We start from the raw sequence: 17,963 nt of genomic DNA, 5'->3' as shown, positions 1-17,963 counted from the left end.
TGAGATACTTTTCTTACTTCATTTGAGTATGTTATCTTACCCTCTTTCTTTCTCCTCCTTTTTATCCAATACTTTATTAGTGTGCAAATGTGAACACAGTTCTGCAGAAGGCCATGCCTGCCTACAGGCGCTTGTGCTTTGGCCAAACCCGGACGGGAAGCCGGCTCTGGCCTCCCAAACACCTGTTTCCCTCATGCTGAGGAACGCATTCAGTGATGAGGTGCAGGCAGCTTTTGCCTGTCTGGAGCTGAGAGAGCTCATCCCACGTGCTGCAGCGCGGTACCTAAAAACCCCACCGGCCAAAGCTACTCTGCCCCGGGGATTAGCAAGCACAGAGACTTGAAAAAAACACTTGGGTTTCTTCCACGCAAACCAGCCCCAGCCGTACGTGGTACGAGGGAGGAGGCAGCCAGGTACAAACGCGACGCCCTGCGCTCCCTCTCGCACCCTGGCCCGCGGGTGCCGGGCGCCCAGCCCGGGCTCCCCCAGCCGCGCCAGCACCGCGGCAGGCCGGGGCATCGCTGGGGGCGGGCCAGCCCTCGGCACGGCTGAGGGGCGGGCGGGCGGAGGGCGGCGCCAGGAGGCAGGGCTGCGGGGGAGGTTTGAGCCTCGGCGGCTCCTGTCCGCCGCTGCCGCGGGAGCGCGTCAGTTCCTGCCGCCGGCCCGGCGCTGCCATCGGCGTCTGCGAGCGGGAGCGCCGCCGCCATGAGCCGCAGCTACAACGATGAGCTGCAGTACCTGGACAAGATCGACAAGAACTGCTGGCGGATCAAGAAGGGCTTCGTGCCGAACATGCGTGTGCGTGGGAGGGGGCCTGGGTGACCGGGGCGGGGGAAGGGGCGCGGGCTCAGGCGCGGGGTCGGGGTCGGGGTCGGGGCGGCCCGGGCAGCTGACGGTTCTCCCCACAGGTGGAGGGCGTTTTCTACGTGAACGACCCGCTGGAGAAGCTGATGTTCGAGGAACTGCGCAATGCCTGCCGCGGCGGAGGTGGGTCCGGCGGGGAACGGGGTGCGGACCCCCTGACCCGGGGGTGACACACAATCACAGAATCAGTCGGTTTGGAAAAGACCTCTGGGATCATCGAGTCCAGCCTGTGACCGAGCACCACCACGCCAGCTAGACCCTGGCCCTGAGTGCCACGTCCAGCCTTTCCTTGAACACCTCCAGGGACGGTGACTCCACCACCTCCCTAGGCAGCTCATTCCAATGTGTAATCACGCTTACCGTGAAGGAATTCCTCCTAATGTCCAACCTAAACCTCCCCTGGCACAAGTTAAGACTGTCCTGTTGTTCTGTCACTGGTTGCCTGGGGGAAGAGGCCGTGTGCTCTGCCCCAGGCCCGGTGTGTGTGCCCGCGGGTGGGTCTGGAGAGGCGGCAGACAGGAGCCAGTTATCCTGCCGTGTGTGCCACTGCAGCCCCGGGAGCAGCGCAGGCTCACGGCAGCTGTAGCGTGTGCTGTGCCCAGCTGTGGCGGGTGGGCCCAGCACTGCCGGCTGCACCCTGTGCTCAGGAGTGTTCCCTGAGTGCCGGCTCTCAGAGTTTGCAGTGCCTGGACCTGTTCTCTGTGGGGCTGGAGTGCAGGGCTGGATCCGAGCTGCTGGCTGGGCCGGTGGGAGCACACTGCTGTTGTTAGCACACACCCCACTCTATTGGTATGAACGCAGCAGAAGTTGGACTTTAGTGAAATAAACACCACATTTAATGAAACTGCAGATTGTGCACAATCCCAGGTGCTTTACACCAGATTTGAGGGCTTGTCAGTGGCTGAGTTCTCTTTTGTCAGTGTTTTACAAACCCTCTTTAGAAACTGTTTCATTGTGATTATCATGGTAAATTATCAGTTTACTTTTTTTTAAAAAAATCTTTTTCAGGTGCGGGGGGCTTCTTGCCTGCTATGAAACAGATCGGGAATGTGGCAGCATTACCTGGCATTGTTCATGTGAGTAACTGCTCTGAAAACCTGCAGTTTTGCTGTTCCCATTTGCCTGAGATTATTGCATTCCAAATGGGAACTCTCTTAGAAGAAGAAGTATGGACCAAAGTTTCTCTCAAGGCAGTTTGTGTGTTAGGAACCTGTGTCTGAGTAGAGAGAGCTTGCAAGGGCAGGCTGCAAAACTAAGTTATCAGAAAGGGAAGTACCCACTTACTTCATCGCTTGTCTTTGGCATGAAGCTTTTCATGCTGTTTCAGTTTCTTGAGCCACTTTTCCCCACTGTTTATACTGACTGCTTGTTGGTTTTGAATTTCGTCTGCTCTGGAATACATGGAGAAGTGTGGAGAGAGCAGGAGGTGGTACTGTTGTCTGTATTATTGTTGCTGGCCTGATGTGAGTAAGGAGGCCTCCCATGCACTCAACACTGCTTTCCCTCATCCCGTGCCTTTTTGAAAGCAAAGCATCAGATAGAATGATGGAGAAGGAAAATGCTTACCTGTCACTCTATTCGAGAAGTGCAATGATGTGGAAAGGACCCTTTTCACATTTGATATTGCATATATTAACAAGTAACAAATAACAGAATTTTTTAAATTGTCTCTTTTGGCAGAGGTTTTGAATTTATGGATGCAGTAGAAGGCAGACAGACCATCATGCTGTTAAATGCCTTAGGGGTCAGCCCTAAATGGAGGAAGGTCGAATAATAACAACCTGCTAAAATGGGAATTTTGGCAGGTAGTTTGTAGAAGAGATGCTACAATCATCTGCATATTCAAATCTTCACTTTTTATTTCCAAAGCAAGGATTTCTTGGAGGTGGCAAGGAAAGGCAGAAGAAGCAAATAATCCCATTCAAAAGTACTGTTCACTTCAGTGTGTGATAGCAGTTTAATAGATATTGAAAAGTTCCAGTTTCTGACAACTTTCTGGGTGTCATTTGCTTCAGATCTGCTCTCTGCTTTCTTTGACTGTTCTGTAAGTGCAGGAGATTAGATACCCACCTGAATTGACATGTTCACTCCGCCTACATCTGAACATCCATTCTCTTTTGGTATAGTTCTTTGCAAATGTGACAACCACTGCCACAAGACAAAGTATAACCAAGGTGACTCTGCAGCATGCAGTTTCATAAAGCTTTAAAATTGCCTTTCAGAGATCAATAGGCCTTCCAGATGTCCATTCTGGCTATGGATTTGCTATTGGAAACATGGCTGCCTTTGATATGAGTGATCCCGAAGCAGTGGTTTCACCAGGTAAGGATGACTGACTTAACCTGCTCTGAGAAATACCTGGGATGGCATAAAAGTACTTTTCAAAATGGCAGGACTTTACAGTACTTTACATTCAGAAACAAAGCAAAAAATACGAGAATTATAGGGAGTTAAGGGATGCTTAATTCTTGCACTTAGAATCTTTATTCTTTATTGAGCAGGTATTTACACTGAGAACAGCTAAACAGTAGAGGGAGAATTGGCCTTGTGTTTGTGTCTTGGACTCATGATATCCCTCAGTTTTGAAGGGAGAGCACAAGCCTTTGGGTTTCACCAGGTTGATAAAGAACTGACTAGTTTTTTAAGCAGTGTTTGTAAACATCTTTTGAGGGTATTTCTACTGTTTTACTTAAAACGTGACCTTAAAATATGTCTGTCTTCTTAGTAAACACCCAGCTCTTTGGTTACTGACAGTCTGAAGCTTGTGTGGTTGTCATGAAACATGATACTCATGTTTCAGTTTTGCTTTGATCAGTTCTTGGGCCAGAGTCAATCAGGAACACTTGGTCTCTTAGTTTGGTATTTCTCCTCAAACATTAGTAATATCAGAACCTTCATATTAAGGTGGCATGATTATTTTTCACATTAGGCCCTGCCTTGTAGTATTTACTATTATAAATAGTAAGAGTTAAGCAAAACAATGAGAGCTGAAGTTTAATATTCCTTGTAATATTTATTACTTCTTATAACTATTTATTATTTATTCTAGTGAAGATTCAAAAAAGAACTTACTTTCAGGGATTGCTTTCAAGAGCGTTTTACATGAGGAAGCCATTCTAAGATCTGTCACTTTTCTTCTGACCTTAGGCAGAACAGGAACATTCTCTCTACTTCCTATGGGCAATGTGTTTTATGATTGTGTCCACTTCTCTTTGTCAACTTGCTGGAGTAACTTTGTGAACTGAGAGCTCTGTAGGCAGTCGTGCAGCTATGTCTCGAAGTCTGAGGCTTCATGTAAATCTGTTAAAACAAAGCTTACTGCAGTTCTGCTTTTTTTCCCCCAGTATTGTGTCCCAAAAAAAGGAGTGAGATTATAGCATTCAGTACATGCTCCCTGACATGGCTTTTTCTCCACTTGTAGGGGGTGTCGGATTTGACATCAACTGTGGTGTCCGCTTGCTGCGGACAAATCTGGATGAAAGTGATGTGCAGCCTGTGAAAGAACAGCTCGCCCAGGCTATGTTTGACCACATTCCTGTGGGTGTCGGCTCCAAAGGCGTCATCCCCATGAATGCCAAGTAAGAGAATGACTTTGTGCACACATCACTGGAGGGGACATCTCTATTGTTTGTTTTGATTCAAGATTCATCAGTGTGGGACTTTTAAGAAGGAAAAAGTAATTCTAAAATGCTTTCCCTTCTTTCTGCATATGTGCTTTTACCAGGACTAGCATAATCATCAATGCACAGTCAGCTCTTTCTTCCCACATTTAACCCTTTAAAAGTTCTTGCTGGGTTCTCATTTCTTCTGACAGAAAAATTCCATGAACATAAAGGTATTTTGTGAAAGGGATGAGAGATAGGATAATAGAAAATAAGATATTTCCCACCCAGCAAAGAGGAAAAAGTGATGACTTATCAAAAGTTAATGTATTCGTAGAGCTAGTGAAGTATTATATATCATGAAGTATTAAGAAGATGGACTTGTTAGGAGAGTAGGAGCCTGACCATAACATCATAGAATAATTTAGGTTGGATGGGATCTTTTGAGGTCATCTGAACTAACTCCTTGCAGGAAGGATCTAAGTCTAAGGATAGGTCTAACAAAAAAATTGCATCAAGTTGCTTAAGGCCATATCCAGTGGAGTTTTGAGTATATCCAAGGATAATCATCTTATGTAAGTGCTTGATAATTGCAGGGATTTGGAAGAGGCACTGGAGATGGGTGTGGACTGGTCTCTCCGGGAGGGCTATGCCTGGGCAGAGGACAAGGAGCACTGTGAGGAATATGGAAGAATGCTGCAGGCCGACCCCAACAAAGTCTCTTCAAGGGCAAAGAAAAGGGGCCTGCCTCAGGTAATGTTGTTTCAGGAGGGCTGTGCATGCTCCCAGGGCTCAAATATAAAGGTTAGAGAGTAGTTCTCTAATTCTGTGTCTTGATACTCTGTCTAGCATTTCCAGGCAGGGGGAAAGGGGAGATGGTGAGGTCAGTTCTGAATAATTCTTGACAGAACTGCAACAGAGGAGAATAAAACTGGACGTACCCAAGGTCCCTGGGGCCATCAGGTTTTCATCTGCTAACACCTGGTACTGGAAGTTATATTGGGTGGCATTTCCATTTCCAGATGTATTTTGTTTTGAAGAGATAGGCAAGTTAATGTACAACTTCTGTGCTTGTTTGTTCAACGAGTTAATAGCAGGGCAAGAAAAGATACAATAATAAATGGAACTAGCTCATAACTGAATCACAGTTGAAGGTTGGATTTCATTTCTAGATATAGTATGTCATTGCTCTCTGTGGAACAGTTTGACATGGCTATACTAATGACACATTTGTAAAGCTTTCTGGTATATTCTTGATATTAATTGATACTATTCTTTATTAATTGGGGTGGTGCCAAATTACAGCATTTAACCTCCAAATAGTGTTTTGTCCCCAGTTTTCACATTTGCCTTGCAAATAAGCAATCATCTGTTACGGAGTTGAAAAAATTTGGGCTTGGAAATGGAATATCTTCTTTTAATCTACTGGAAAGGTCTAAGTACCTAATTAACAAGATGTTGTAATTTCTTTGTGGAGTTATAACCGGGTAGAAGACTGTCTGCCTTGTCTATACAAACTGAAGTCTCAATACTCTATACTCTTCCCATCCTTCAACCAGGCCAAGTAAGTTGTAAAAAAGTGGCGGCACAGTCTGTGCGTAGATCCTGGTCCTTTTGTTTAATCACAGTCTTATTCCAACAGCACAGGTAGTTTAAAATTTGAACAAAAAGGAAAGTGGTGGTGCTACTGTATTCTACTTCCTTGAAGTTTATATGGGGATATTTTTTTCCTGAAAAACCTTTTCTAAACCCAAAACTTTGCTGTAGCAATTTGCCCTATTGCCTGTTGCCGTAGCTCTCCCCTCTGCTCCCCGAGGCTGCTTTCCCTGTCCTGTCTGATCAGTGTGTTGTGATTGGCAGCTGGGGACCCTGGGAGCTGGAAATCATTACGCCGAGATCCAGGTGGTGGATGAGATTTACAACGAATATGCTGCCAAGAAAATGGGCATTGACCACAAAGGGCAGGTGTGCGTGATGATCCACAGTGGAAGCAGAGGGCTGGGCCACCAGGTTGCCACAGGTATGATCTGACTGGCATAGCTACCTGGAGTGAGGCGAACTCTTCAGCATGGTCTTGTCACTGACAGCGAACTCCAGCACCAAAGAGCACCTCTCACAGTGAAATGCTGAGAGCATCCTGAATTGCCTGGTCAGGTGTTATCTGTTTGCAAACAATTTATGACGTTCTGCCACAGATTTGCTTTTGCATCTGAGAAGTAGCCTTGGGTTTGGCCATTGGACAGATGAGTTCAGTTTTAGAATATAAATTATAGACATCCATCTTAATCTCAAAGATTGCAGCAAAATTAGGAAGTCACTTAGAGTTACTGTGTTTATTCCCAGATGCACTGGTGGCTATGGAAAAAGCTATGAAACGGGACAAAATCATAGTGAATGATCGCCAGCTGGCATGTGCCAGGATTGCCTCTGCAGAGGGACAGGATTACTTGAAGGGAATGGCAGCTGCTGGCAACTATGCCTGGGTTAACCGCTCTTCCATGACCTTCCTAACACGACAGGTAGGAGCAGAGTTGTCTCTGATGCAAATAGTTTTGCTGCACATCTGCTTTATCCCAGACACAGAGAACAAAGAGTAGCTGGACTATTTAACTTCATTTCATTTTTATGTTTCTTAAACTTTTTTTCTGGAGAGACTTGCACAAAGCTGCAGTCATGACAATCCATCTAAAACCTCTCAAGATCACTGGATTGTACTTGGCAGAAGCTGCTTAAGCAGTATTTTGAAAACGCCTTGAGCTGGAAAAAGAGGATACAAGAAAATTGGGGGTTTTGTTGCTAAAACTGGGGGGTTTTGTTGCTAAAGCCAACTTTTCAGAGTTGCAAGAATTTGTCTAGTTGATACCTGACTGATTTACAGCAGGAAGCTGCCAGCGGGCAGAGAAGCAATCTAGGCAGTCCAATTCTGTCATTCTCAGCGGTGTTGTATTCAATTCCACTGTGGCTGAATTATGATGCCTTTGTATCTCACATCCTGATTTGCTCTCTTTTTAGGCCTTTGCCAAAGTCTTCAACACAACCCCAGATGACCTGGACATGCACGTTATCTATGATGTGTCTCACAACATTGCCAAGGTGGAACAGCATGTAGTGGATGGAAAGGAGCGGACTCTGCTGGTGCACAGAAAGGGATCAACCAGGGCCTTCCCTCCTCACCATCCTCTTATTGCTGTTGATTATCAAGTAAGTGTAGCTTTGGGAGAAGGGAATAGAAAGAGAGTTCTGGATTAATCAGACAGTTGTAGAGTCCCTAACAGATGGCTAAATGCTGTGAGTTCATTTTTTAAGGTAACAGCACTGGAACCCTGGTGGGATGGCAGTATTCTGCTTGTCTGTGCATTAGATCTTTGGGACACTGAGCTCCTGCTTCTGCTCCACACCCAAAGTGGTTGGAAGATGATGAAAGGAAAGAAGTCATTTATGCCTAGGGTAGGCTTCAGTGGTTTGCCTTGTCTGTCTGTTGGACACAAGGCTTTTGATCTACTGGTCTGCATTTTTCAGTGCAGTTAGTTTTCTAGAATCCTTGCTTCCAAGCACCTGAGACAGCCAGGGATGCTCTCAGGGAATGTTAATCTGACCTCCTTTTCTGGAGATAGGGTTCCTCTCAGACTTTAATTGAGTTTTTTCAGGTTTTTTTTACGAATGAATGCTTTTCATCCGCAGCTGACTGGACAGCCCGTTTTGATCGGTGGCACGATGGGCACCTGTAGCTATGTCCTCACTGGCACAGAGCAAGGCATGACTGAGACCTTTGGAACTACTTGCCATGGAGCTGTAAGTCAAGAAGTTGTTTTGGGGAGGGGGTGGGATGAGACTCTCATCCAGAGAACAAAGTTGTTCAGGGGTCATCTAATGTGTGATTCATCTGTTGGTCATACAAGCAGAGAGTAGCCTTGCCAGTAGTCCCTGGCCAGGAGGACTGCAAGGTAGAAGTCTTTGTCCCTTACTGAGTAGTTTTGACTACTTCTGCAGAAAATCTAGGGGATGCTGCTTTTTATAGGGCAGATGTTAGGATGAAGGTGTGGAGAGTAAGCGCCTTTTACCAAATTCTGATATCTCTGAGCTAACAGGAGGGGTTAAGTGTGCTGAGGCTGTCTATATAAAACTCCTCAGTAATTAGAAGGAGGTATTTCCTCCCTCGTTATTCATGACAATATGAGACAATAATTGAGGAAGAGAAGTATCTTCCAGTAAATTCCAAGTCTTGAACACTGTTTGGTTTGGGTAAAAAGACACTTGCAGACTAGTGTGTTATACAAATGAAACTTTCCTAGCTGTAGTACCAGAGGTGTGATTTTGCAGGAGCCTGTGACATGAAGGCTAAATTAATTTCCTGTATTGAGATTTACTGTGGTCTATGCTCTCAGTCATTCTGTTTGCTTTTAACGTAATAATGTTTTTCTTTGATAAGGAGTGTTGTTTTTCCAAACTGCTACAAAAATAGCACTAACAAAACATGTTGCCTAGGGCCGTGCACTGTCTCGAGCCAAATCTCGACGTAACTTGGACTTCCAGGATGTACTGGACAAGCTGGCTGACATGGGCATTGCCATCCGTGTTGCTTCTCCCAAACTGGTCATGGAAGAAGTGAGTTTAGTGCTTCATTATCTTAGAAGGAAGAGGGGGTCTTGCTCCCGGCTGAATGACCCTCCCTGACCTGATTTTCTGCAGCACAATTTTTAAGTGGTTGCCAGTACTGTAAATATGCAGCTTGTGTGATTTCTGATAGAGCTATCAAATTTTTTGGGAAATGATGTGAAGTGTTCTCTATCCTAAAAGCATGCTGAAAGGGGAGATGCCTGATTGACAGGTTTTGGGGTATGTTTTTTCCTCTTCTGCCTAGTGATAGGGATAATTGCTATCTTTGTGTGAGCATCTACAAAAGTAGCTATGTTTTATGGATTTTCTTCTTGAATGATGTTCTCCCTGCTTTAAATTTACCTTCCACTGCAGCTTTCATGTAGATTAGTAGCAGCTTGAAAGATCTTCTTTTAAGATGAACTCCTATATTTGCTCAAGAATAGAGCTCTGAATGGTCAGAAAACTTTGAATAATACGACTTCCAGTTGCTCTGCATTAACATGAGCATGCCTTTTCTGTTCACAACCTCACTCATGAAAGTGTGTTAATCACTTGGCACTATGCTTTTATGGGTGTTGGTGTTACATGAACATGTTGATACATTAAAATCTCTATTTAAGGGCAGCTTCCTTGTCAGAATGGAGGCAGAGGGAGAAGCTCTAGAATTAAACCCTGACTGCTGACACTAAGGGTCATTGAAGATAAAGGCTGTCTGTAAAGCAGTTGGAGTCACTTCCTACTAGATAATGAGGCTTGACATTTTCACATGCTGGGGCACTGATTATCTGAAAAACTAGATTAAAATAGCTAGTATTTTATCTGAAATATGATGAGAGCTTATTTGGAAAGCTAAGTGTCTTACAGATTTCTTAGATATATAAGGTGTATGTATCAATATGTTCACCTACTTCTACACCCTCTATTTACAATTATTTTTTGAAGAGTGGATTTCAAAAGCCTACATCTGACTTCCTGTGACTATTGGTTGTTTATAGTTTTGTCTTTTTTTTTTTTCCCCCCCCCCCCTCCAGGCACCAGAGTCTTACAAGAACGTGACTGATGTGGTTAACACCTGCCACGAAGCTGGCATCAGCAAGAAAGCCATTAAACTGAGACCTATCGCTGTTATAAAAGGCTAGGAGCCAACAAGGCACCGATGTCTCCAGGCCTTACACAAAACTGACTAGAATTACCATCTTCCCACACCTCTTGGACTCTGTAGGATGCTCAAATATCACATTCCTGTTCTGGAAACACAACAGCTGAAGATACACCTATTTTTAACCACTCCTAGCCATAATTAATGCCCCTCCTCCTTGTTATATGGCGTTCTTTTCTTGTGAGGACAGGGCAAAGAAACAAGTCTTGGTTTTTGTATGCAGTCCTTCCTTCCTCCATTTCCCTGCTCAGGCAGGACTTCAGGCTTGCCTGAGTTGTTACTAAGTGCTGTGCTGCAAGACCACCTCCATCAGTGAAGGTGGTGTATGAACCAGATCTGCTGTCTCCACACCTGAGTGCCTGGAGCTCTTTCTGCATGTGGAAGTACTCTGATAGACAGGGTATTTGCACTTGTGGGCAGGGGGAGGCTGCCCTGTTTGCAGGGACCTTTATGCATAGTCTATACTGTTGCATGTTTTGTGGCAATTGGGTAAGAAATCTGGAGTTGGGAGTGGTCTCCAGCTCGGGTTGAGAGGAACTAGCTAAGGTTGAGATACAGTCTTACCCAGCCTCTCCCGTTTAACACAGCACCTGGTGAACTTGGCTCAGGACAAGTAGGTATTCCACATCTTTTGGAAAAGCTGAGTAGAATGGAGTATGTGGCCTTGAGAGGTTTTGTTTGCCTAGTAAAAGTTGTAACTTAACTTAGAGATGTGCTGATCCAACGTTTTAAAAAGCTCTAAGCATGTGAAAGTTGGGTTGGGTAGTGCTGCTCACTGTGTCCCACAGCTCTGATTTAAGGGAACCCAATTTCAGGGTGAGGCCCAATGCAATGGGCCTCACAGTGTTTCTTTTACATTCATTAACCAAGGCTGGAGGGGAAGCTGACCATCCCCACTGGATCATTTTGGGGGATTACAATAAAATGGGAGATGGACACGGCAGTGTATCTGTGTCATGTTTATTCTGTGTACTTAAAAGCAGACAACATGTTTCAGTCATATATGAGCTTGAAACGCATTGTTTTGTGGCTTCAGGTGATGGATCTTGCTAAGTAATGCGCAGATGGCAGAGTTTTTGCAGGATACAAGGAAGGGCAATGCAGTGCTGTTTTCCCAACTTGGTTATGACAGGAGTGTGATGCTGTGACTTTCTCTCGGCCGTGCTGAGCCCGCCTCGCTGGACAGGGGATGGCGCCTGCCTGCAAGGCTGGATGCCGGCACAAGAGGGCGGCTGGAGGGAATCAACACCCCAAAGCAAGAGTGGAGCCCTGCCAAAGACTCGTGTAAGGGGAGCAGATAGTGATTGATGGACTGCAGTGCCTTTTGATGAAACATCCCTTCAAGTTCAGGATCTTAGAAGGCATAATGGTATTTCACTGTCGTAATCACTTTGTTCTTACGGGTTTCTTAGGTTCAAATACTGTGTTTGTGCAGGTTCAGAAGCAGCACTTACAGGCACTGCTGTGAGTTCTTGTGGGTCTGAACTTACAGCTTCTTGCTTTTCCCTCCTTTCTTCGGTGGAACAGCTCCAGATTGCCATTTCAGAGATCTGAGACACTTGCTGAATTTAAAACAAGAATCATTTCACCTAGAAATGTGAATTAGCCTCCAGTGACTGAAAGACAGCTTGCTCTCAAATCTTCTGCAGAAGTGTATGTTCCATGCAGAAGTTTCTGTCTATGAGTACTTTAGCCTCTTTGAAGTGGAATGTAAGGGAACCTTTAAAAAACTCACATTTAAAAATAAGAAGCATTTCACAAACACAGTTCTCCTTTCAACTTTTACCTACCCTTACCATTAAGAGACAAATCTCAGTTTTTTACAAGCAGAAATCATGAGTACTGTGGAGGTGCTGTCATATGGATGGGATGTCAGCCTTAAGTCCTCTGATCATCAGTGATTATGCATTAGCATTCAAGACTGCAAGAAGTGCTGTCAATTTTGGTTTCTTGTTACAAAGCTAGTGCTGGTTTTGGTTATATGTTGTGCTGTATGGAGTGGAGTGCTGGTTTCCTAACCACCTAAAAAAGTAAGGAAAAATGTCAGATGTCTCCCAGTTCTTTGTTTGAACCAGTATTTTTTTCCAATTCAAGTCTCTTTTTCTGCAAATAGGACTGTCCACCAACTTTTTTTATTCTGCATTTTAAAAAATAAATTATAAAGAAGTTTTAGGTAGGGAAGGCGTGCAGTGTTAAAATTCATGTGCTGAAATACGGGTGTATCTGCAGGAGCATTTTGGCAACACTGAAGAACCAGTGTGATTATTGAACCACCTCTGCTTCCATGGAAGATTACTGAGAACTCTGAAATACCTGTTAATGACACACTTTCCTCCCCAAAAGACTAAAAAAGCCTCGGTGAATGAGTGTTAGGGCCTTTTTTCCTTGAGATACCACAGTTATCGTGGTCTACATCTGCCCTTGGAACTGCTGCACACTTGCATCCAACCACAGGCACTCACCTATTCCCTGCCTAAGTTCAGTTAATTCAGTCATCTGTGGCCTGCAGCAGAAGGTTTGTTGGCTTGCACAGGCTGTCTGCATTAAGTCTGCACTTCAGGGTTTGGTTGCCTTTGGGCAACTCTTTGAGAAAGCCCTTGGATTGCACCCCAAGCTGAGGGTGCTGTTTGTGGGGTGCAGCACAAGGTGGAAGGGGCAGCGCTCAGCCCTGGGCTGAGTGAGATCCCTGGGAAGGCGGTTCCTCCAGCAGTGTTGCAAATGGGGGCTTCATTTGTTGTAACAGATGGCAAAGCTGGGGTGCAGGTGACGGCCTCCCTTGACTTGGTCACACTTTGTGTTCTCCAGGTGCCTAACTTCCCTAATTCAGCCTCTCCCCAGGGAAACCAGACTCCAGCAAGGTAAGCTGCTGTGGTATATTTGCACCGTGCCACACATCTTGCTGGTTGAGAGCCTGGTGTCTGACATTTATCACCTGGTATCGTGTTTGTCACCACCCTAAGTCTCTTGGGATTTCTCTTCCCTCTGCTCTGACTTTCCCCTCCCTGCTTTAAACGCAGCTCCGCACACACCGCCTCCCCCTACGCTGGTGGTCCCAGGCTGGTGTTCTGGCCCAGGAGGAACAAGTGATCTCTGACACATCTCTGGCGCAGGCACCCCCACTCTCTCCTCCGCTCTCCTTTGTTCCTCTCAAACATAAACACACTTAACTGGCCGCTTCTCTCCCTCAACCACCCCAGTCTTCAAAGCGATCAGACAGAGCAATATCCCTCCTGCAGCGTGTGCCAGCATGCTCCCTGCTCGCAGGAAAGCTTCAGTGAAGCAGCAGGCCCTGCCTGTACCTGGCATTAGCTTTGCTCTCTTGAGCCCTCTCCTAGCCCGAGGGGTTTTGATCACCAGCGCTTCTGGTCTTCTGTCTGGAAAGGTGGCAATGGGAGGTGTACAGTGGAAAAGCAGGAGCTTTGGAGGTCCCCAGTCAGAGAGATACTGGGTACAGGTGCTTTGTCCCCTGCACCATGGGAGGAAGAAGAGGATGATTACCTCCTGGCATGCACAAACACCAATAATTGTGGTTTCTCTGGGGTTTTTGTTTGCAGTATGTAGCAGGAGGTTGGGGGTCATGCTGAGTGATGTGTAAGGTGGGAGACCAGAGGGTACAGAAATGCCTATGGTCTCCCATGGCAGACGTGCAGCTTGGTCTCCTCAGGCAACCAGCCATCCCCAGCCTGAGCTGCTGCTGCTGGCTTTCATAGTGCTGAGCACATCCCTGTCTTGCTGCATCCTTGTTCCCAAACCCCAGGAGACCGCTTTGGGTCATGTTGTATATATAAATTAAGAAACCAAAATAATCACTAGTCTTAATTGCAGAGATTATGACCAGGAAAGGGAAATGGAATCATCTGCCAGCACTTAATTTAACATTTACTAGCTTAGCAAAAGACACGCAGGGGCTGGGCTGCCCTCACATGCTGAGGTGTTTGAGTCAGCCTTGTATTGGAGCCTATTCGAACAAATCACCTGGTTACCCAGCTCTTAGCTCTTAAGAATTGTAACCTGTTTGTGCTTTTAATCTTAACAAATCAAAACCCCGGTTGTTTTATTTTTGACTAACGCTTGTTATTGTGGTGCTTTAAATTTGTGTCATTCACAGACAAGTTAGCAACCTTTAAAACTATAGGTAGGCTGATGAGTTCCTCCAGTGTTTCCCTGCCAAGTGTTTAACCACTTCTTTGATGAGGACTAAAATGGTATCATCGTAAATTATTCTTTCCCTGGAAGGTATTTATACTGTAGCTGTTGCTAAAGGGATTTTCTCCTCCATTTTGAGTATTTTGAGTATCTGTATTTTGAGCCTAGCCCAGAAAGGATTTTGTCCATCTTCCTGACACAAGTTGTGTGTATCTGCAGGGCTGGAGATATACACCACTTTCATGGTGGAAGAACTAAGCCCTGCAGAGGAGGAGAAAACTTTGCCAAGACACAGGGCTGTGCTGGCAGGAGGGTGCCTTTGGGTGCAGGCTGTGCTGGGTGCTCTCCTACCACAGTAGCCCCAGTGGGCACCTCCATGGCACAAAATCCCTCCCCAGGGAGGGGGTCTCAGGGGGACTGCAGTGCCCATGGGGCAGCAGTCAGGCCTCAGAGGGGCGAGCAGGGAGGGAGAACCCTGCTCCCAAGCATGGTGTGCCAGGAGCTATGCACTGCTCCTGTCCCCCACCTCAGTCCCAAGCCTGTGGGGTGACCTGGGCAAGGCCTTCACAAATCCTGTTAGGTTAGTTCAGGAGACTAGCAGGCTGCTGGCTGCTCTTTGGGCCAAACCCCATGAGCTCTTCCATTAATGGTCAGTGGATGAAGCAGAATTTTTATCTTGACAGAGAAGCACAGAGCTTTGTTTGTGCCAATATTCGTTTCCTTGTCTCTCGGGCAGAAATTCCAACAATTTGATGATTATCAATAGCAGTCAAGAGCACCATTGCTGTCTCCTTTCCCCTTGCTTCTCTGGCAGAAAGTGAGTCTTCCATCACAGACTGGTCCTGGAAAGAAAAGTTCAGCTTAAGGTTCAGACATTCAAGTCCATCATGGACTTTTCCAGCCTGTACCAAGTCACTTTATCTTCCTATGTCTTGGTGTCTTATCTGCAAATTGGAATAAAAATCACTTCCTTTAATCTCACTTTTTATTGGTCTTTCCTATTTAAATATGAATCTGTGATTCAGGGACCAGATCCTTCTGTACCTATGAGTGCTGCCGATCATAGTGGTACCTCTCTGTGGAACATGGCCTCAGCTGTCCCATGCTCAGTGCATGCTGTCTTCTCCTGAGGCTTCAGTGCTTCTGGAGGGAGGGATGGGTTCATTCCTGTCACAATCTAAACTGGAAGTAGGAGAGAGTGTAAGCTGTTCAGAGTTTCAAGTAGTCACTGGAAAATTTAGAGTAATTTTTTCAGAGCCTGGCTAGAACACAGAGACTCTGAGCCAGACCCTCATCTTGAGTTCCGTGTTAGTGAGCGCCTAAATTCCTCTGTGCCTGTGTGAAGAGCTGAACGTGCCACCTTGCTTTGGCCGTCTTTGTGTGCTAAGGGACAGAAGCTGAGAGAGCATCGGGTTGCTCTCTCAGGGAAAGGGACAGTGTTAGATGGATGCCTTCAGTCAGGAAACATTCAGCAATGCATGTCAGAACATGGACTTTCATTTCACTTTACTCCACACTTCACAGTCCTACTTGAAAAACTTCAAAAATCTGAAGATCAAACCAAAATACTGCACGTCAGGGAAGAAAGCATTTAAGGGAGGCCTTTGGTTCCAGTGGGAAAACAAAACCAAACAAAACCCTTATGGATCAACTGGAAATTATTTTGTTCTTCAGCTACCCCTGTTTGCCATGGAAACGAGCCATTAGTATTGTGCCATAAGAAGTGAAGAGCCCCCAGCCCTGAGTCAGTGCCAGAGTCCATCTCCCCAGCACACAGGGCCCCTCATGACAGTGTCCCCCCAGCTCTGCCTTTGCTACCCTCCCCAGCATCCATGGCACCGCCAGGGATGAAAGGCTGGATTCACTTTGGATTGTGTTCAATGCACCTTTCACAGTGCCTGGTGGACCCATCTCCCCCCCTCCCCATCTTTGGTGACTCAGCCTAAGAATTTTAATCGCTGTGGTCTGTCTGTAGTTGTAAAATATAATAGCAATGGAGTTGGGCTTTTTATCCCGAAGCCATGGAACTGTTGTCAGAAGAAATTGATACACGCTAGTGAGGGGAACAAAGTGCTGCTGGGGAGGATTTGACTCAAGCCAGCACTTCAAATGGAAATTTCCCTGTTTGAAGTGGATACATCCTTCATCGCTACACCTTTCATTTCTGTTACGCTGTGGGAGCAAGGGCTCAGAGGGTCTGTTCACAGGAGGGTTGGCTCCTGCTCTGGCTTTTGTCCGCAGAAGATTCCCATCACCTGTCTGTGGGTGTCCTCACTGCTCACAGGAGCCCTAGGGAAATGGTTTTTTGGGGTGAAGGGGCTCCTGCATCCCAGCTTGGGAAGCACCTCAGCCACTGCCCTGCTGCCCCAGGGCTGCAAGCTGGGAGCGAGCTCTCCATGCCTGACCAGCACTGGGCATGGGGCTCTGTCCATGTAAACACTGAGCCTATCTCAGGCACTTCAGATCAATTCACAGGGTCTTCCCTTTCCTTCAAAGACATCTGAAGCCTAAAGGAAATAGATCAAACATGTAAATTTGAACTGAGATTAATTATACATTTATAACTGGAGGGAGAAGGGGGAAAAAAAAGCCATTAAGGTTTGTCTGCATTAACTATGCCTGTGGGGGTGTTTCTTTGTCTTTGCATGTGATGATACTCCATGAGATACCAGGTCTGGTTCCACCAGATCTCTGGAAAAGCCTTAGAGGCTTCAGGAGTTTTTCAGGCTGTGTTTCAGCAGGAGGCAGACAAGGAGAAGGGAAGTGTCGGCACCGCCTCCTCAGAGCACTGGAGGAGCCTTTGTTGAGTGGCTGGAGGCTACTTCCCAGCTCCCCGATTTCAAACAAGTATAATTATCAGTTGGATAGGGTTCAGGACGCAGAGGGAGCTGCCAGATCTTTCATGAGGAGGTAAGTTTGTCCCACTGAATCTAGGATAAAAAAATTCAGGAAAGAGGGATATAATTTAACCGTGTAAGTGTTGCCTTACATCCATAATGTACCAGGTGGAACATACTCCTAGTTCTGCCTGGTAGCCTGGTTTATACACCCCTTCCCTTTGGAGCATTTGTGTTGCGATATTTTTATATAAAACCTGACTGAGATGAAGAGGCACTGGAAATTTCTCCATGAAACCTATTCTCCAAAGAGCTCCATCCCTATGAGTCTCATTAAAAGTTAGCATGTGCTCTTTCACAAATCTCAAAAATCTCTTCAAACCTTTTGAACTTTTTTTACTCTGCCCTACAAACTGCCTTTTCTTAGACCTCTCGAAGTAAATTTTAAGTAAGTCTCAGGAATTCCCATTCACACATTTCATTGTGTGAAAGCCTTAAGCCTTCTGATCTGCCAAGTCACTTTCCTAATTGTTACAGTGAAGTTACTGTCAATATTTCAGCATACGCTTGTACACTTTGTTCTCAGCATTAAAGGTTAGGGCTAGCTGAAAAAAGGGAGTGCTTGCAGAAAAAAATAAAATAAACCCAAAACTGCCTCTGTTTTGTGGGCATGGCTCAACACAAACATTTTTTTTTTTACATTATTTCCAATTACATTCTTCCAAACTAAAAATGGCCTCATTTACAGATTTCCAG

General features: G+C 45.8%; 1 protein-coding gene across 1 annotated transcript; it reads left to right on the top strand.

The window, feature by feature from the left end:
• The first annotated feature begins 629 nt into the window (after positions 1 to 629).
• On the top strand, positions 630 to 12,270 carry RTCB (RNA 2',3'-cyclic phosphate and 5'-OH ligase). The gene is made up of 12 exons (XM_032106812.1): positions 630 to 798; positions 909 to 987; positions 1,873 to 1,940; positions 3,087 to 3,186; positions 4,286 to 4,442; positions 5,063 to 5,219; positions 6,327 to 6,486; positions 6,810 to 6,985; positions 7,479 to 7,667; positions 8,148 to 8,258; positions 8,952 to 9,071; positions 10,097 to 12,270. Exons 1-12 carry the CDS (start codon positions 706 to 708, stop codon positions 10,202 to 10,204), a joined length of 1,518 nt encoding a protein of 505 aa, XP_031962703.1. The 5' UTR covers positions 630 to 705; the 3' UTR covers positions 10,205 to 12,270.
• The last annotated feature ends 5,693 nt before the right edge of the window (positions 12,271 to 17,963 follow it).

Source organism: Corvus moneduloides, chromosome 4 (genome assembly GCF_009650955.1).
Source record: "Corvus moneduloides isolate bCorMon1 chromosome 4, bCorMon1.pri, whole genome shotgun sequence".
Classification (NCBI taxonomy): domain Eukaryota; kingdom Metazoa; phylum Chordata; class Aves; order Passeriformes; family Corvidae; genus Corvus; species Corvus moneduloides.
The sequence above is the reverse complement of the archived record's forward strand: the minus strand, read 5'-3'. Positions and strand labels throughout refer to the sequence as shown.